The sequence below is a fragment of the Lycorma delicatula genome, chromosome 9, assembly GCF_047948215.1.
Source record: "Lycorma delicatula isolate Av1 chromosome 9, ASM4794821v1, whole genome shotgun sequence".
In the NCBI taxonomy this organism is placed as follows: Eukaryota; Metazoa; Arthropoda; class Insecta; order Hemiptera; family Fulgoridae; genus Lycorma; species Lycorma delicatula.
In genome coordinates, this window is record NC_134463.1 from 39,460,121 (window position 1) to 39,481,481 (window position 21,361).

General features: G+C 29.6%; 1 protein-coding gene across 1 annotated transcript in view; it reads left to right on the forward strand.

Moving 5' to 3' along the window:
* Marf1 (meiosis regulator and mRNA stability factor 1-like protein) overlaps window positions 1-21,361 on the forward strand; it is a 146,027-nt gene that overhangs the window by 4,955 nt on the left and 119,711 nt on the right. Inside the window, exons 2-4 of the mRNA XM_075375513.1 lie at window positions 6,132-6,215; window positions 16,969-17,363; window positions 20,178-20,321. Coding sequence (XP_075231628.1) covers window positions 6,179-6,215; window positions 16,969-17,363; window positions 20,178-20,321 — 576 coding nt within the window. The 5' untranslated portion in view covers window positions 6,132-6,178. The remainder of the gene's footprint in view (window positions 1-6,131; window positions 6,216-16,968; window positions 17,364-20,177; window positions 20,322-21,361) is intronic.

The following is a 21,361-nucleotide window of genomic DNA, read 5'->3' on the forward strand; positions in this document are numbered from 1 at the left end:
TGCACAGACAAGATCTTGTAGGAAAATATCTAAGTACAAGTCTCCATTCAACATTAACAATTTTAATTCAAGCTGTAAATAAGATCAAATCCAATGCAAAATATAATAGAATATTTCGACAGCTTTGTCAGGACAATAATGAAGATTTTACTAGGTTGCTTTAGCACACATAATTCCAGTTGCTGTCAAAGAGTACATCGTTGCCTCATTTTCTAGCATTATACGATATTGTCATACAATTTTTTGAAAGCAATAATGAGACCAATCTGTGTCAGTAGTTAAAAACAGTAAAGAATTATGCCTTTTATTTGGCAGATATTTTAAATAGTTTGTCAATTTGCAGCTTCAAGGAGCTAATAAAAATCTTATAGGTTGCCAAAGTATTGTGTCATTATTTATTGACAAACTTGAATTACCTTGTTGTAATCTATTGAAGAGAGAATTTCATCAGTTTCCTAAATTATATTCTATAAAAGTTAATGTAACTTCAGAGGATATTGAGAGATTTAGTAGCCACCTCAACGAACTTAAATTGGACATGGAAAAACGATTTGAAGGTATTTTGAAATTGAAGGTGTATGACTGGATGAAAAACTCTTTTACTGCAAATATTGAAGAGGCTAATACAACTTGCCAAGAAGAACTGTTACAAATTAGATATGATTAAGAAAGTAAACATAGATTCAATAGTGGTGGATATGAAAACCTATGGCAAAATAAAAAAATGCCTATCTTATATCTAAATATGTGGAAAATGATTTTCAGTTTATCGATACCTTTACCTTATGGAATCAGGCTGTTAATCAGCTATACATTCTAAAATGTAAATTTTCTTCTTTTGATTTTGCTATAACAACTACTTCAATATCATTCATTCTAGAGTATTGTAGAACAAGAATTTCTCCTTCCAAATAAGTTTTATTTTTTTGACAATGCTACATTTTGATTTTCCAAACCTTCATATTTTTTTCTAGTTCATCTTTGTCAATGGTAAGTCAATCAAGGTGAGATTTATAAATTCATTTGATCTATTTAACTTTTCTAATTTTTGGTTAAATTCATAAAGTTTTGTATTAAAACATAGAAGTCAGATACCCACGTAAGGATGTTATAGTTTCTAAAATTTTAACAAATTTACTTTCAAATTGGCAGTCTTTCTCAAATAAAAATTTGTCACATTTCCATGCTGCTCTAGCTTGTGAATTTTTTTTAATACATTCCAGTTTAGTGCACACAGGATGAAAACAATTTTTGCATTCACTACACTCTACAATCTCTTTTACATTTGAGAACTCCACAGAAGGAAAAGGTTTGTGTGGTTAGATAAAACAGAACAAGATGAACTTTCCCATCAAACCTCCAAATTGATCCTTTTAATTACGATTTTTTCAGTTTAATTAAAGAATTATACATGAGACAAACAGCAGCAATTAAAGTATATAAGAATATGACTGACTGGGTGGGTCTAGGTTGAGGTGTAGGCAAAGAAGCTCTCTAAAGGACATAACATTTACATTGAAGATATGATAAGGAATATATTAGAAAAAACAGAAGAAGGATTAAGTAAGGGGGAACGAAAAATAAGATGCATAACGTTTATTGGTGATAATCTATTCACATAAAAACTGCAACAGATAAAATACCCTTATCAAATAAACAGAAACCCTTGAAAAATAAACTCTGGCTTAACTTCTATTAGAAAATGTGATAAAGTGCATAGAATTCCCAGAAATCAGACTTTTAATACAGTATTACAAGCAGTATATAGTAGGTGCAGAAATTTATAAACAAATTAATTAGGAAAGTCAAATTGTGGACTTAAAAAAATAAAAATCTTAACATGTTAGGGAAATAATAAAAAAAACTGGGTATGCATAAATTAGATGCTGGATATAAAACGTTAAAGTTGTGATCCAGATATTGACCCTGAAACTTTAAATGAATATTTTTCGTCGGTAGGGAAGAGGTATGCTGAACAATTATTAATAGAAGATTGTAATATCCAGAATGATTTTAATTATAGGGATTCAACTACAAATTCTGATAAATCTTATGTTATGTATCTGACTAAAGCAAACAAAATAGTTTAGACAACTAACTTTTTAAAAAAACAATTCCTCTTCTAGGGTTGATAACATAAATAATATTTGTTTAAAAAAAATAGCTGCTTTCATAGCAGAATCGTTAATATTAATAACAAACAAATGTTTTGAAGTGGTCATTTTCCACTTGATTTTAAAATTGCTAACAATTCCTATATTTAAATCTGGTGACAAATTGATGCCTGAAAATTACTGTCCTATAAGTTTATTAGGCAGCCTATCTAAAATAATGAAAAAAATATATAAATAAATATAAATTACAAATATAAATACAAATTAATTTGTATTTCAAAAGGAAATAAGTATTGGGGATGCTAAACTGAGTTCGTAAAAATTGTAACAAATAATTTAAAGACAAGTATAAAATCTAGCTATCTTCCTAGACTTAGCTAAAGCATTTGATTTGATGCCCCAATCAAGGGTTCTATAAAAGATGGAAAATATGGGTTTCCTTGGCATACCATTAAAAATGTTCATTAGCTAGCTATTTAAGTAATAGGTCTCAGATCCTTACCCTAAATTAAAAAAAAACTACTAAAAAATGTCTTGCATAGTTTGGTTTAGCTCAAGGTTCTACTATTTCACCAATTCTTTTTTTAATCTATATAAATGGCATTTTTAAACTTAATTTGATTAATTGTTACTTTTTTTTTTTTGATAACACCATGTTCATATTTTTTGCTTTCTCCTAGAAAGATGTAATGCATTCTGCCAAATTCTGTAAACACCAACAGATTAATCAGATCAGAGTACGATTTAACTGGAGACAAAACCTGCCAATGTCTGTTTTTAGAAAGACTAAAAAAAAGTTAAATACTTGGACATTTTTGACCCACTTTTAAAATAGAATGATAATTTTTTTTTTGTCTTCAGTCATTTGACTGGTTTGATGCAGCTCACTAAGATTCCCTATTTAGTGATAGTCATTTCATTTCAGTGTACCCCCTACATCCTACATCCCTATAACAATTTTTTTTACATATTTCAAGTGTTGCCAGCCTGTGTAATTTTTTCTTTCTGCCTGTCCCTCCAATATTAAAGTGACTATTCCAGGATGCCTTAATATTTGGCCTATAAGTCGTCTCCTCCTTTTAATTATATTTTTCGAAATGCTTCTTTCTTCATCAGTTTGCCGCAACACTCTTCATTAGTCACTTTATCCACTGATTTTTAACGTTCTCCTGTAGCATCATATTTCAAAAGCTTCTGATTTTTTCTTCTCAGATACTCCGATCGTCCAAGTTTCACTTCCATAAAAAGCTACGCTCCAAACGTATACTTTCAAAAATCTTTTCCTGACATTTAAATTAATTTTTGATGTAAACAAATTATATTTCTGACTGAAGGCTCGTCGTTTTGCCTGTGCTATTCGGAATTTTGTATCGCCCCTGTTTCGTCCATCTTTAGTAATTCTACTTCCCAAATAACAAAATTCTTCTACCTCCATAATCTTTTCTCCTCTTATTTTCATATTCAGTGGTCCATCTTTGTTATTTCTACTACATTTCATTACTTTTGTTTTGTTCTTGTTTATTTTCATGCAATAGTTCTTGTGTAGGACTTCATCCATGCCATTCATTGTTTCTTCTAAATCCTTTTTACTCTTAGCTAGAATTACTATATCAACAAATCGTAGCGTCTTTATCTTTTCACCTTGTACTGTTACTCTGGATCTAAATTGTTCTTTAACATAATTAACTGCTAGTTATGTGTAAAGATTAAAAAGTAATGGTGGTAGGGAACATCCTTGTCTGACACCCTTTTTTATTACTGCTTCTTTCTTGTTCTTAAATTATTATTATGGCAGTTTGGTGTCTGTAAATGTTAGCAGTTGTTCTATCTCTATACTTGAACCCTACATTTTTTTAAATGCTGAACATTTTATTCCAGTGTACGTTATTAAATGCCTTTTCTAAGTCTATAAATGCCAAGTATGTTGGTTTGTTTTTCTTTAATCTTCCTTTTACTATTAATCTGAGTGCTAAAATTGCTTCCCTTGTCCCTACACTTTTCTTGAAACCAAACTGATCTTTTTCTAACACTTCCACTCTCCTCTCAATTCTTTTGTACAGAATTCTAGTTAATATTTTTTATGCACAAGTAATTAAGCTAATTGTTCTGTATTCTTCTCATTTATTTGCTCCTGTTTTCTTTGGTATCATGAAAATAACACTCTTTGTGAAGTCTGGCAGAACTTCCCCTTTTTTTGTAAATATTGTAAGTTTGTATAATCTATCTATTGCTTCCTCACCTACACTGTGCAGTAAATCTGCAGGTATCCTGTCTCTCCCAAGAGTCTTTCTGTCATTCAAATCTTTTAATGTTCTCTTAAATTCAGACTCAGTCTTGTACTCCCTTTTCATCCCCTTTGACCTCCTCTTCTTTCTCTGTGACACCAGTTTCTAATTCATTTCCTCCATATAAGTCTTCAGTATATGCCATCCCCCTATCAACCTTTTCTTTCATATTATAAGTTGGTTTATCATCTTTGTTTAACACATTACTAGATTTTAATTTGTGTCACAAAATTTTCCTAAACTTTCCTATATGCTCCGTCTATTTTATGTATTGTCTATATCCTCCTCCGCCCCCCCCCCTCTTGCTCCTCCTGAAAGTGAGCTATTAATGTTTAGAATATTGTTATAAGTTTCGTTTTGTTATTTTAAATCTTTTAATACATTTTGTTGAAGTTTTATATTAAAATACTTTGAATTTAAATGATATCCAGCTAATTATCATTATAAAAACAATATTGAGAAGAAATTATTTATAGCAGATATATTTTCAAATAGTCTTTGTAGGATATGTACTTTTTACCTTTCATATCTGACAAACTATGTATAGCTTCTACTTATGTTTAAATTATCTAGAAGAAACTAATAGCTGCTGTCATCCAAAAACTTTCTATAAAAAAGAAAAAAAAATAAATTATGAAAGTTGTGGCATTCAGTAAAAAGTATGTTTTGAGTGTACATTAAAGAAGATATGTAAGTGTTGATTTGAGATGCTCTTTTAAAGTCTTTTAAAAAAATGAACCTGGAAATTATATATTGTGACAAAGATTCAAACATATCAATATGGCTTATTTTACTTCTCTACTTTTACCCTTCTGTCTGTCAGAATGGATTTTGGTGTATATTTTCTTCTCTACATCTCTGCAACCTATACATCCTTCTCATCTTTTTTACTTTTACCTCCTGACACTTGCCATCAAATTGTCTGTTACCTCATATGCTTGTTTGTGTGTTTTGTCTCTTCTTAACTAATTATACGTACCTCTCTTCTGATGATTTTGTATTCAATTTTTCATTTTAAGTATTTTCTTAAGATTGTTCATCCAGTTTATATTCTAAGGCTGCTCTGTTTTCTCTTAATTACTTTATATCACTGTGGGTGGCGATTAGCCTGATGATATCCACCACAATATCTCAGCATCAGCATATTGTCCAGCACGCAATTATGTCATACTTTTGTGTAGATTTTTATATGTATTGGGAATCATAAAACAGTTATTGGATAGAAACAATAAAAAATTGCTTGCTTTGACAGGGTAGAAGTTATTTGGTTCAGTTATCAATATTTTAAAAATATTTTTAATTTTTGCTTTTAGTTGTTTGTTTCATTTTGTTCATGAGTCCTTTATAGAAAATCTTTTTATGTTGTCATCAAACTTTGATTTTAAGAAAATGATGTTACTACAGAAGTGAATTAATTATTGAATTGGTTTTGAAATAATATTGATTCATTTGAAAAGTTGTTTTTAGATGACCCAAAATAAATTTAATTAATTAAATAAAATGTTATTGGTAAGGAGTGATTTGTAATAGAATTAGTAATTTTGTAATATTTAGTTGAATATGTATTTTGTTTGTCAACTAATTATAAATAGTCATTTTGTTTTTATAATATCCTAGTTTTATGCATTTTTAAACAGAAATATCTCTGTTAAGAATTTAAAAAAAAAGTTATATTCTTTGTATATATTTATTATGTTTTTGACTTCTTATGTGGTGTTGGTTTTTATTATAGATGACTGAAGTAGAAGGTTGTGAGCCTATGACGAACCTAATGTACTTATGGAACGAAGTAGAACTATGCAGACTAAAGAAAAAGGTATATGATTTTTATTTTTATGGGAAATATTCTTTTCTTTATAGAGTTGTTATGATTTAAATATAACTGTAACAGTCATCTGGCAGATGCTTTTTAACATCCTGATCCTGTTGGGGAAGATACCCTCCGCCAACCCCTCTATTCCGAGTCTTTGTGGGCTTTACCGGATGTCATCTTTGAAACCTCGGTTTTTTACATCCACCTCGGCCAGGATGCCACCGATGTGAATGTTGTGAGTGACATTCCCATTGGTGTACTACTAGTTAATGAACTCAAAACAAAACACATCTCACGGAGTCTTAAGCAAGACTGAAAATACCTAACTAACAAAGGAATTGAACTACCTACTTGTAGAAGTAAAAGTGAGTTCAACAAACAGCATGAAACCTAAAAACGAAACACAAAAATATTACACGGAACAATAACAACATAGTTACATTGAAAGAAACCAAAACAAAGTACAAGAAGAACAACAAAAACATAATTTATAAAATAAAACATACAAAAATAGAATAAAAGAGAAATCCAAGCAGAGCTCTAGATCCCCTCAGCAATTCTTTCCTTTGCTAAGTACACTATATGGGAGAGGTATAATTAGTGTATCCATAATTAGTATAGCTCATTTGTGTAATGCACAACAAAAATTTGTTTCACGAAAAGTTTGTTTATGTCTCATGTGGCAACAATAGACTAAAAATATTAATACCTACTATAAATCTGCTGTTCATATAACCATATGTTTACTAATAACTTTACACTGTTGCCACTTTGGTTGCCAAAAAAAAAACTACTCTCATTACTTTATTTACAGACCTTGTATTATTAAGCACACTGAGATTATACCTCTGTTGATTACATTACATTCGTACTTAGATGGGAAGTGATTAAAGTTTCGCTAAAAATATTTACTAGAATAGAGCTAATTGTATTCTTATACGGTATAAAAGTGCATTGATTTTATGTGGGAAATATTGGAAATACAGTCAGAAAATGTATTGTGCGCTGTGTGATGTAATAAATAATGCCGACCAATGTAGAAAACTATGTACACTATGTTTTTTCCCGAGCATATTTTCTGTTGTTCTTGTACATTGCTTTTATGAGTTGCAATGTTGCTTAACAGAGAACTTATGCTAATTTTCATTGTACTTCAAAATGTGCATTTTTAATTTAATTACAATGTTGATTTCTTTTTCTAAGAGACACGTTGAAATTGATGAAAAAGCGAGAATTGAACTCTTTTTTTAAGGTTGAGTCTGTAGTTTGAATTTTAATTTTAACTATATTGATTCCCTTGAGTTGTGATTTATAAAGCTTTGATCTTATCTGATTCAATTTTTAGCTTAATCTTTTATCTTTGCCTGTTATTTTACTATGATTAAAATACCAGATGACTTTGGTCGAAGTATTTTCTTATTATCTTGAGCTAGTAATTTCTTATATGTTTTAATTTTTAGTTTCACCGTTAATTACTTGATTTTACATATACTATTTTTTATATCTAATATTGTTTTTTTTATTTTTGCTTTATGGGAAGAAAACTGTGTACTAGTGACTTAAAAAAAAAGTTGACACAGTTATAGAACTTTATTGTCATGGGGGTAAAGCCGCTTTACTGGAAAGTCCTGTAAGTATGGATTGTTTGATGTACGGCTTGCACATACACAGCTAAATTTAAAATATTTGTCATATTATTTAAATATAATATTTTTTTGTTTATTTAATTGAATGATTTTAACTACGCGCATAATTTACATAGAACAATTGAAAATGATGAAAAAGTGAGAATTGAACTCTTGTTTTAAGGTGGAGTCTGTAGTTTGAATTTTAATTTTAACTATATTGATTCCCTTGAGTTGTGAATTATAAAGCTTTGATCTTATCTGATTCAATTTTTAGCTTAATCTTTTATCTTTGCCTTATATTTTACAATGACTATGATTAAAATACCAGATGACTTTGGTCAAAGTATTTTCTTATTATCTTGAGGTAGTAATTTCTTATATGTTTTAATTTTTAGTTTCACCTGTTAATTACTTGATTTTACATATACTATTTTTTATATTTAATATTGTTTTTTTTTAATTTTTGTTTTATGGGAAGAAAACTGTGTACTAGTGACTTAAAAAAAAAAAGTTGACACAGTTATAGAACTTTATTTTCATGGGGGTAAAGCCGCTTTACTGGAAAGTCCTGTAAGTATGGATTGTTTGATGTACGGCTTGCACATACACAGCTAAATTTAAAATATTTGTCATATTATTTAAATATAATATTTTTTTGTTTATTTAATTGAATGATTTTAACTACGCGCATAATTTACATAGAACAATTGAAAATGATGAAAAAGTGAGAATTGAACTCTTGTTTTAAGGTGGAGTCTGTAGTTTGAATTTTAATTTTAACTATATTGATTCCCTTGAGTTGTGAATTATAAAGCTTTGATCTTATCTGATTCAATTTTTAGCTTAATCTTTTATCTTTGCCTTATATTTTACAATGACTATGATTAAAATACCAGATGACTTTGGTCAAAGTATTTTCTTATTATCTTGAGGTAGTAATTTCTTATATGTTTTAATTTTTAGTTTCAGCCGTTAATTACTGGATTTTACATATACTATTTTTTACATTTAATATTGGTTTTTTTTAATTTTTGTTTTATTGGAAGAAAACTGTGTACTAGTGACTTAAAAAAAAAAAGTTGACACAGTTATAGAACTCTATTGTCATGGGGGTAAAGCCGCTTTACTGGAAAGTCCTGTAAGTATGGATTGTTTGATGTACGGCTTGCACATACACAGCTAAATTTAAAATATTTGTCATATTATTTAAATATAATATTTTTTTGTTTATTTAATTGAATGGTTCTAACTATGCGCATAATTTACATAGAACAAATTTTGCTTGTATGGTTGGCAGACTGGTGTAGCCGCAAGGCTTAATGCACCAGGTACTGAGTCAACTGTACGATTGAGTTTGAGACCCTGCCATACTGAGTTACTTTTTTACACTTAAAATATTATTCAATTATTATAATTCTGCGGCTCACAGGTGTCACAACATAAGAGCAACTACAACAGAATTTTTTGGGGTGGGGGTGTGATTTTGCAAAAAAAAATTTTTTTTCAAGTATTGTTATTTTTTAACTGTTAACAAATTTGCTTAAGAAATATATGACCTTAATTAGGCGAAATCTTGAGATACTGAGTTAAAGTGATCTTGCTCTACAGCCTCACCCCTTGACCTTTTAAGTTGAAAATTTAACAATTCCCCATATATAGAAGTAATCTGACCAAGTTTGGTCGAAATCGCTCTCATAGTTCTGGACATATAAGGTGATTTAGAGGCTAACAGTATGGTGTTAGCCTCTAAATCACCCCCATATGCCCAAATTGGACCGATTACACTATCCTTTCTAGAGCTATAGTGCTATCTAGATGGAAAAGTAAAAGGAAATGTGATCTTCATTTTATTTGTTTCATGTTAGTGAGTACCGTAGTAATTATTCATTATCATAGAAAAGTGATTTATCTAAGTGTTGATATCATTTATTTATTCATAGTAAATTAATTAAAATATATTCACTTTCTTATTTTTTTTGGAACCTATCAAATTGCTGAACGAATGAATTTGCTGCAGAGTCCCACGTTTTTTGTTTTTATTCTTTGGTTGCTATTATCTTAGCAGTTGGGATTATTTGAAGCAGATTATCCAAATTTCATCTCTTGGACAAAACATCACTACTTACCTGAAAATTTTACAAATGTTATTTTTAACGTATCTAAATTAAATAATTAAAAAAGTTGCTGAAAAGTAGTGTTGATTTTCTCTTAGCACCTAATGTTTACTGATTCACACACTGGTAAATAGAATTTCAAATACATACTTTTTTTATGATCAATATCCTGTCAGACAAAGATAAGGTTTTGATAAATTGTCATTTATTTCAATTGTACTACTACTTACCACTTAATAGTGGTAATAGATTAGCATGGCCTGAATTAATATCCATTATAGTATAATTTTAAACTAGCAGAAGTACAGCACTTTTTAATTATCAATTACTGAGTTTTTAAGCTCCTGCATTTTTATAAAAATTTTTTTTTACATTTAAATAAACATTCTGTATCAGCAGATCCATATGCAATTTGTATAATCAAATCTTGAAAATTTGATCAGTGCTTGAGTAATTTTTTGATGGTCAGATTTTGCTCTTCATATGTTACTTCTCCCTCAATGAATCATGAGACCTTGCCGATGGTGAGGAGGCTTGGGTGCTCAGTGATACAGAGTAGCTGGACTGAAGGTGCAACCATATGGAAGAGCTATCTGTTGAGCCAGACTAAGGAATGATTGCTGAAAGAGGGTAACAGCTCTTTTAGTAGTTAAGGGCCTAGGTCAGGAGGACTTAAATGACCATATCAACATTACTCAATCTTCTGAGTACTGTGCAGCTGAAAGCAATGGAAAACTACAGCTGTTTTTTTTCCAAGAAAATGTAGCTCTCTGCATTTTCATGTAACAAAGATGGAGGCCTTCCGTGGTAAAATAGTCGGAGGTAAACTGGTCCTCTGCTCGGATCTTCGGGTGGGGACTACTAAGAAAGGGACCACCAGAAAATTAAAAAATAACATTCTATGAGTTGGAGTGTGGAATGTTAGAAGTCTAAAAAGGTTGGTAGGTTAGAAAACTTAAAGAGGGGAATGGATACTTTAAATGTAGATATTGTAGGAATTAGTGAGGCTTGGTAGGTAGAAGAAAATGAATTTGGTCAGGTGATTTTAGAGTAATTAATTCAGCTTCAAATCAAGGGTAGGCAGGAGTAGGTTTCATAATGAACAAGAATATAGGAAGAGAGTACAGCATTTGAGAGTGTATAGCGATAGAATCATTGTAATAAGAATAAAATCAAAACCTAAGCCAACAATGTTAGTTAAAGTCTACCTGCCTAGAAATGCATAAAAGTCGAAAATATGATGTCAGCTATGTGGACTTTGGTTTTACATTGTCAGATGTCAGTGGCAAATAGAGGCCATAATGTGTTCTCTGTATGAAAGTTTTGGCATCAGAATTCAATCTACCAAGGAAGTTGAAACTGCCATATAGAAACCACTTCTCCCAGTGTAGGTAATAAAATTGGCTACTTTAGCAGGAAACTAAAAGAGGTTAATCAATAAAACGGTATTTTTTATAAGCAGGCTTCAATACCAAGCAGTCAATGCTTTCCTACCATTTTACAAATAACTCATTGAATTGCAAAATGTAAGAAGTCATACGCAGAAAAACTTGCTTTACTGACTGCTGTAGATTTGGTGAACATAATGCTTACTTTAAAAAATGCCTTTGTCCAGTAAGTACCCCATCATCTGCAGAAACAGCTCATTGCGGAAGACCTCAGTAATCAATTTATTGAAAAATTAAAAAGGGAGGAATTTGGTTTGCAGCTGGTTGAGGCCACAGTTAATAATAGTGCTCATTTGATTTGCTATGTATGGATTAGAGCAATAACATTGTAGAAGACGTTTTCTTTAAAACTGTCTGCTAATGCAAAGGCTCAAGACTTGTTTGAAAGCCTTGATGTTCAAAAATAGTTTAGAGAGGACTAAATGTGTTTGTATCTATACTCATGGTGATTGCTCTATGTCCACCTGCTGTGGAAGATTACAGGTTTTTATTTGAAGCTAAGCTCTGAAGCACTGTAGAAACACTACTTTATTCATTGGGAAGCATTTACATCAAAATATGACTCCTATATTGAACCAGGTCTGGAATATTAGTGAATATACTAAACAATAAAAACTCAGCTGTTGAACGGAAGATTTTTCTAAATCCTGCATCAGGATATGGGATCTGTATACATGTCTTGTTCTACTACAGCACACTTTGTTATGGCTTTCTCATGGAAATGTTTTGTCTTGTATGTTTGAACTGCAACAAGAAATTGATATTTTTCTCAAAGAGAGGGAACAGGTACACTGAACATTTTGTGAATGAAGTTTTTTTTGGTAAAACTACTATGTGTATTTATATGACATTTTTGGAAAGCTGAATGATCAGAATTTCGCACTGTGAGAAAGCAACATGGACCTTTTAAAGTGGTTGAAAAAAATGTTAGCTTGTTAAAAAAACTAAAGCTGCAGACAGTAAAAATGAATGAAGACCTTGACTGTCTTGATTTTTCTTGCCTGTCTTTTCTTGAAATATAAAATCCATTTTTGAAGAACATTTCTCACAGCTTATTATATATACCTGCTTTAAGAAATATTTTGAAAATGATAACATATATAAATTTGGATGGATTTAAGATCCATTTAATTTCACTACTCTGTCTGGATTTAATGCTGCAGAATAATAGAATCTGGTTGAGGTATCTTGTGACAGTACATTGAAAACAAACAAAATTTAGTATCACAAATTAATGAATTTTGAATGTCAGTAAAAGATAAATATTCTCTCATAAGTGGTGAAGCCAAGAGAATTTTAATTCCATTTATGATTTCTTATTTGTGTGATGGCAAGTTTTTAGCAGTTGCTGAGATAAAATCTAGGTGTGGTTTAAAAAAAGTCAGTGTAGAGAAAAAAATGAGAGTAGCTGCATCCAATTTAATTCCACAATTTCAGAAAATGTGCAGCGGTCAACAGGCTCATTCATCCAACTGATTATAATTAGTTGAATTTGTTCAATTATTATTATTTTTTTGTAATCTAAAATGTGTTTCATTTATTTTTACCTAACCCTTGCAAAATATTATTGGCTATTTTGTAAAATGTACATGTTAGAATTTAACATAGGGTACCTTAGGAAAATCTTTATTCTGGAAGGTTGCTGAGAATTGAAAAAATTTGGTAACCATTGACCCCTTTCTGGAACTTTGATATCTGAGAAATCTTTAGAAATTGGTAATGAACTATACTGTGACTATTGAAAGAGTTCACCTGAACCTAGACTACAATAATTTCTCAATAAACAATAGTAAAAGAAATGCATGTATACCTAATCAAAGATTGTTCTTTTCTGCATTAGTGAATTAAAAACTTATGTAAACAACAGTAAATGTGTCTTTTACATTATTGAGGAAAAGCTAAGAAATATAATTTTTGCTGCCTTTTTTAATGTTATTTCTGGCCTCTAAAACTTTGACAAATTTTTTTGTACAATTTAAGGTATGTTGAAATGTAGACTTTGATGTAGAATTTTGATCTTCATCAGAATTGTTTTGTTCAGGTTTTGGCAGTGTCTTTAAAAAAGAATAAGAAAAGTGAACAAAACTTTTTACATAAAGGATTGATGGAAGGTGTACAATATCTCACATTCGTTTGCTTATTGAAAATTGTTTTACAGTACTGTTAAAATTAAAATAAACAGTTATTTTAAGCCATGCGTTAAATAAATTCCATGTAAATTTTTTCTCTGGGGTGCTTGATTTTTCTATTTTGATATAGTTTTTATTTTTACATTTGATTTTTGATTGACTTTTGCTTTTGATATAATTTTTGTGCAGTATTCTTATTTGGTGCTGTGTAATTTTCAGATTTTTTATTTAAATATTTTATTAATGGACAAAGGAACATTGAATGAAAGTAATTGAATTTTGGAAAAAATATAATGAGCAATTAAAAAAATTATTTTGTTGCCTGTTAGTTCCATAAATAAGTTAAGTTCTGTTGAGACACAGTATAGAGTAATTTGTTTCTATTGCTGTATCTGACAATAATTTTACATAATGTCTTTCTGAATGTGTCCACTTCTACAAAGCAGATAGTTTTTCATTCCTCGGCACTGTTCAATATTGGGAAGTTGTACTATATATCATACACATTATTAAATTATTTTGAAAACATCTGTGTAAAGAATAAGAGTACATCATCACATAAATTCAGAGTTCATTTTGTGTTAATAAACTTGCCACATCATGATCAGTTGAAAAATTGTTATTTTTAATTTCTTCTTTTGTAATTGAATATTGTTATTTGATTTAGTTATTTAATTTAAAAATTAAGACAGAAAATTGTCAAGGATCAAAAGATGTATCTCAACTTATGAATTTTTTTGTTACATTGTTCTATCAGTTCACTTATTAACATGAATAAATCAAAAATATTGAATGAATACTATGTTTGAATTGTCAAAATATTGTTTACTAGTGTCCCTGTAAGCTTCACCTGCTCTATCTGGTTACTTGCATTTCCCTTTGCAGTTTAGGGGATGTTTCAATTTATGGCCAGAGCTAAACACCCTTCCTGTCTGGACACCCCTGTGTTCATTAAATGTTTGCTTGTAAGAATGTTAATGATAAGTGAAAATTAGTTCCTGTTCAATTTATAAAAATTATCATTGTAATGTAATCTCTTCAGAGCAGCAGTTTGATCAGTACAGAGCCCACTAATTAGAGTTCCTGTCGCAGCTTCACTTGTAAAATGCATAATCAGAATTACAAACATAAATTGCCATCACAATGTTAGCAAATCTCATAAAGATTGATTCAATGGAAGTAGCATAATAAAATGGTAAAAATATTTAAAACATTTTTTATCCCTTAATATTAAAATTAAAAAAAAAAATTAAAGTGGTTTTTAGATATTTATCTGAAAAGTATTTGCAAACCCAAATCAAGTGAATATCTTATTTAGTGTAGTCAGAAATGAGGAAAATTTTCAATCATTGTTCAAAATTTTTTACCTTTCTTCATCCCCTTTGAAGGTCGAATTTCAAAAAAATTTAAAAATTGTTTTTAGATATTCACACACATAAACATCAAGTTGATATTTTCATTTGTTACCAAGAAATTGAACAAATAGTAATATAATTAAAAAAATAGTAAAATTTGATGTTACCCTATTTTATCCCTTAAACTCAGAATTTTTTCAAAATCAGGTAAGCTGACAAAAAAAATAATTGGTCGATATCTAAACACCTTTTGTGTCAATTTAACTACAGGAGCAGCTAGCCTTAAGAAAGTAGGATGAGAATTAGTGGCTTGCCATCTACCGGTCTGATTGAGAAGTGCAGAACCATAATGGATTATTTATTACATACATGTTTTAATGAACAACTTCTTATCATAATGTAGCCAGTGACATTCTGGATTATATAATGAAGCTACTGTTAAAATTTTGTAGCGATTCGTTTAGTAGTTCTTGAGAATTTTGCAAATATTTAAACAAACGTTTCTTCATTATATATTGAGATATAACACACATTTGGTATAAGTAATAATACAGAATCTGGGCTAAAGGTATCCAATTTAAAAGAAAGGGTACTAAACCCATATTTAGTAAAACCATTGGTCATCTTACATGTAGGCTCGATCAAAAGGCAATATCTCTGAGATTTATTGTGTATACTCTCAAAGTTAGTGGAATATGCATTTGTAGGCAAGGTGAGATTCACTGTGCAATTGTAGTCAGTCAAGATATGAACCCCTCAACAGAAGGTTTGATTTGTGCTCTGATTAGTGAAGTTTCAATCAGTTGCGCGTGTTCAGTGGTGTGTACGAACTGAATAGAATATCGATCCTCCTGCAATCAAGTCTATTCACCAGTGGGAGTTGACTTTAAGAGAGACCGGAAACTTGGTTTCACAAACTGGAAACCATCCAAAACTTTTAGTTAGTGAGGATACTGTTGTTGTGTACACAATGCATTCATTGCCCACCAATCCTGGGAAGTCAATTAGGTGGGCAGTTACACACTGTAAATTCCTTGTTCTACTATTCATAGCACTGTTCATAAGTGGCTCCATTGCGAGCATACAAGTTGTAAGTTCTTCATCACATTAAACCTAATGATCGCCGCCTACAATATCAATTTGCTGCAGAGGTATTGCAATATGTCAAAAACAATCCTAATTATCTTGACATAATGTTTATGTTTGATGCAACCTTTGATACAAGCATAAAAGTTAACAGAATTGTCAAATTTGGGGGTACTGAAAACCTCCATACAGTAATTAAAAATGAAACAAACACTGAAAATCAATGTCTGGTTAGAATTGCTCAAAAATGTCATCACTTTTTTTTTTCATGGAGCTTACTGTGACATGACACACATACTTTGACATGCTTCAGAATTTTGTTGTTCCTCAGATTCCTTCAGGTTTCAGTTTCTAACAAGACGGTTCTCCACCACACTTTCATTGAGATGTTATGTTCTTGAACAACAGTTTCCCCTGGTGTTGGATTAGACAAGGAGATCCAACTATATGGCCACCTTGATCTCCGGATATCACTACTTTGGACTTTTTTGTTTGGATGATATAAAACAGAATTGTTGATGTTGTTGGTCTAATAAAGCCGCAGATGCTTTTAAATACCTGACAAGAGTTAGATGATTTTCTAGACATCTGCTAAGCTACAAAAGATGCATCTGGGCTATGAATGGAGGGGGTGGTGTGATGACCAGGATCATCACAAGGCAAGTCTTCCCGTACAGGGGTGAGGATGCACTATTGAACTTGACTAACCTGTATTAAAACTTAGCGAGTTGCTGTGTTTATTAAAAAAAAATTAAATTAAATTATATTAACTGTTTCTCTTAATATAAGCTGCTACATTTTGATACCTTTAGTCCAGATATCCTATATATATTTATTGTTGGTAATAGTGCTTTTGTGGAAATTTAAATAAAATTTGCTAATTATGGTAAGTGAAAACAAAAAAATAAATATTTAAAAATTAGTCTGTATTTTATTAATACTTATTTATCTGTGAAAAAATAAATAAATTTATAAACAGAATTTGTTTTATTTTAGATGAGTGGAAGCTGATAAATTGTAACTGTGAATTACATGACGTAGAGGATGAAGAGAATTGTAAAGCATTATTAACAGCATCAACATCCTCTAAATTTAAATTTCCTCCACCACCAAGATTACCTGTCTTGCTTCCACGTCGTCAAGAACCAGCATGGCAAAGTGTGTCAGATACAGAAACAAATTCTGATAGTCAGTCTGATCAACCTTCAAATTATAGAAAACGGTCATCTCCTATTCCAATACCAAAATATAAATGTAGTAGTAGTAGTAGTAATCATCATTTTAATAATATTAATATTAACAACAGTAATAGTCGAGGTTATCAAAGTGATGGTAGTCCTGTTAGAAATCTTCCACCTATTGGTGTTTTCTGGGATATTGAAAATTGTCAGGTAAGTTTTTAGAATTAAAGTTTGCATTTCATTTTTATTTATTTATGTAAATATGAATTACTGCATTTATCAAGCATTAATTAGTGATAACTTGAAAGTGATTTATTTGTATGTATTGTTTTTAAATTTTAATTACACCTTTAAACTTTTTTTTTTTTTTTGAGGGGGAGACATCATTAGTCTATAATTAATTGGCTTGATACTATTCTGCATTACTTTCTGAAGAAATCTTTTAATCTAAACATATTTATTACATACCACATCCTAAATTAATTTCTTTCAATCTTCCTTTACAGTTTTTATCTTCTGCACATCAACCTACTACCAGATTAATTAAACTTGGATAATTTAATGTGTGGCCCGTGCACCTAGTTTGTTGCTCTTAATTTTTGCCAAAAATTTCTCTCCTGGCCGATTGATCTTAAGGCTTTTTCATTTTGCCCTTTATTAAACTACCTAGTTTTCAACTTCCTCCTATAAGACTGTGTTTCAAATGTTTCTATTATTTTCTTCTTTTCTTATTATTCATATATTTCGCTGCCATGAAGGTTTTTTGATTTGAAGGGTTTATTCTCATATTTTGAAGTAGCTTCTACTACAAGATAGATAGATGTTATACATACTCGTTATCTACTTCCTGAGACAGTATGTACCCGTTCAGGTTACTGCTCTAATTCTTTCCTGGCAATGTACTCTTACCCGAATGTCTTACTATGATTGTAACGTAACTTTCTTCTGGTTGTTCAGTTTAACAGGAGCACTGCCTGCAGGGGCTATTGCTGGAGTTGGAGTGGAGTGGTTATTAGGAATCTTACTGATTTTGTATTTTATGATGCTTATGAATTTGTCTACACATTATACTTCCAAAAGCCAGAGCTAAAGCCCATTTACATGATATCAGGAAAAATTGTATCGTGCAATGATATCTGTGTATCTTGCTTTATTTTAGACATCTTACTTTAAGTGTTATTTTAAATGGATTTTTCTAATACTTTTAAAAATCTTGTGAGAAAAATAAAAAAAATTAATAGGACATATCTTCACAAAGTTTTTTGTATTTTAAATGGGGTGTAAAAGAATTTATAATAGATCTTCGTAAGATCTGTTAAAATTCATTATTTGAAACTGTGAATTGCAGATAAAAACTAGTCGATTGAAACAAATGTCTGTTTGTTTCTGATGTCTGGTTCAGGAATGTCAGTTTTACTGGTTTTTTTTCGTAGTTAAATATCCCTGGATAACCAATTTGTAATGATGTGTATAATTGCTTATTGTTCAGAAAAATTACATGTAAATTATTTTTACTATATTGATAATGATATCTCATTCATTAATACTATAATTTGGCTTAATACTATATTTAATTAATTTTGATACTATATTTGACTTAACAAACATTATATAAGAGAAACAGAAGTATTTTTTATTAAAATATTGGAATAGTAAATATAGTCAATAGAAAATACATTATAGATTAAATTTATTTAAATTCAATATGTATGTAAAATTAAAAATATATTCTGAGTCTGCAAATTTTTTTTGGTAAAATTAGCAAAATTAGGTATTTCTGTAATCAAAAACCATAACATGTGAATGGTATTCTTAATTCAATTTGCAGATTCGTGTTCCACTTCTGTGTGTTATGGAGATATGATTCAGGTAGTTAAGTTTTATTAAATGCTGAATTGGGTGATATGTAATTGACCATTTCTGCATTACTTGATCAGAAAGTGATAATGATAGAATAGGAGTTGCGAGATTATGTTTTGTGAAGCAGAGGCTTTAAAAATTCTACAAATAACTGAATTTTCAATTCTTCTGAAAAGAGATTAGTCTTAATACTCTAACATAACTATCCAGTTGTGTAATTTTATTTATTTTTGTAAAAAAAATAGTCCTGAAAAGCTTAAATGAAATATCTGTATAGATTAAGTACAGTTTTATATTCTCTTTCAATTGATGTATCTATCTTATGGTCACTAAAGTGTTAGAAGAGATATGTCTAAAAGATTGAAATAGGCTCCAGTTTTATAAATATTTAAGAAGATACTGAAAGTTTGGTCGTTCTTTGAAGATCTAATCTATTCTTTGATAATGTTATGTAAAAAAAATTTATTTAATAGTTTTTGAGAAACAGTTGTGGACCGACCAACATGATTTATTTTTATTGACTTATGGCCCTTAAGAATGAAAAAATCACACGAATAACTATTTTTGAAAATTCTGAGCATGTTAAAATTACTTTGAACATTATAAAAAAAAGTTAATTGGTTGCGTTAAGCAATCCTAATGTAATTTAGATTATGCATTGCATAGAGAAAAAAAATTGAGATTTTAAATAAGCAAATAATTTTATTATTGTTATTTTTTTGTTTTGTTGCTTGAAAAGTAATGAAGATAAAAAGATGTGATCACCTGAAATAAATATGTGTATTACTTGAAATTTGATTTGAAAAAAAATGTTTATTTCACTAGAAATTGTGATGTGCAAATAATTTAATTTAGATTTTGTTTTTAAAGGTTTATAAATAATCAATCCTTTAGGTTTATTGCAAATCAGAAAGTCTCAGTATATATAATTTAAAAGATTAACTAAATTTACAAGTTAGTAATTACTCAAGTCAGTAATAAATAAGTAGGATTGTTTTAGCAACAAAAAAAATTATTCAAAAAAAAAAATTCAGGCTTAATTAAAATAATTACATTTCCATTCTCAAGCTTTGAACCAATGGGTTCTGAATTAACTATAAAAAAAATGATTGGAAAATTATTTTATTAGTGTTTCTTTAAAGTTTTTATTCATTTAAATTTTAGATTCCTAGAGGGAAATCTGCTGTTAGTGTTGCTCAGGCTATTAGAGATAAATTTTTTGCTGGTTATCGAGAAGCAGAATTCCTTGTTGTATGTGATGTTAAAAAAGAAACTCCACAGGTTGTTAAGGAACTAAATGATGCTCAGGTAATGAAAATTTTTTTTTTTATTAATATTAAGCTGCTAAAGACAATGTTTAAAAAAATCTGTTATGTTAAACTAATAAGAAAAAACTAACTTTATTGAAAATAATTTTTTTTTCAGAATTGTTTTGAATGTGAAAAATTTTATTGCTATTGTATGTGCATATGTTGATTTATTTCCATTAATTATTAATTTTATTTTTCTGACAATATATAGAATGACCTTTATTTTTATGACTTTTATTTTTAAATGTTTGCTGATCAGAATTATTTTCTTAATTTGTTACTAAAATAAATGAAACTATTAGTGAAGTTCGTAAACACTTATTTAAACTAGTTAGATTCTCTGCCTGCTTCTCTCTTTTTTTTCCCTGCCTTCATTGTGCATGTGTATTTTGTTCTTAATTATTCAGTTTTATTTATTATTTTGAAAAGAAGTAAGTGTTCTTGTTATTCATTATAGTAAGTTGTACGCATTGTTTTCTCTTCTTTGACAAAAGATTGTTGATTTTTACAGTGTATATTTCTTATAACAGATAAGTATTAAAGTATAAGAGATTTTGAAGTTAATTCTTTATCACATTTTATTTATAAAAAGTGATATATTTTTATATTTTATTAGCAAGATTTCCAAAGTTTAGGAATTTGTATAGTTCCTCTCCATCAGAAGTATTCATTGCTGGATAAAAAAATTACTTAGTTTAGCAGCTGGATGAAATTGTTTATGACAAATCACATTGATTAGTGTGTCCATCCTCTTATGAAATCTTCACTTAATCTGATATATCTGCTTAATAAAATTAGTTAATAAAAGTATTTTTTTTTTGGTGTCATTACAAATGTTTATATGTGACTTGGAAGGAGACAAGAACTAAATCTAAAAATGGCCAACCTCTCAAGGACATTAAGGACCCCATGCTATGCATCCTTATTAAAGAAAAGTAAAGACTAAAACTTTTCTATTTCACATCATCATGGCATACCTAATTCCAAAGAAAGGAAGGTATTTCAAATGTTTATTTAATAAAGGAGTACAAGTGACAA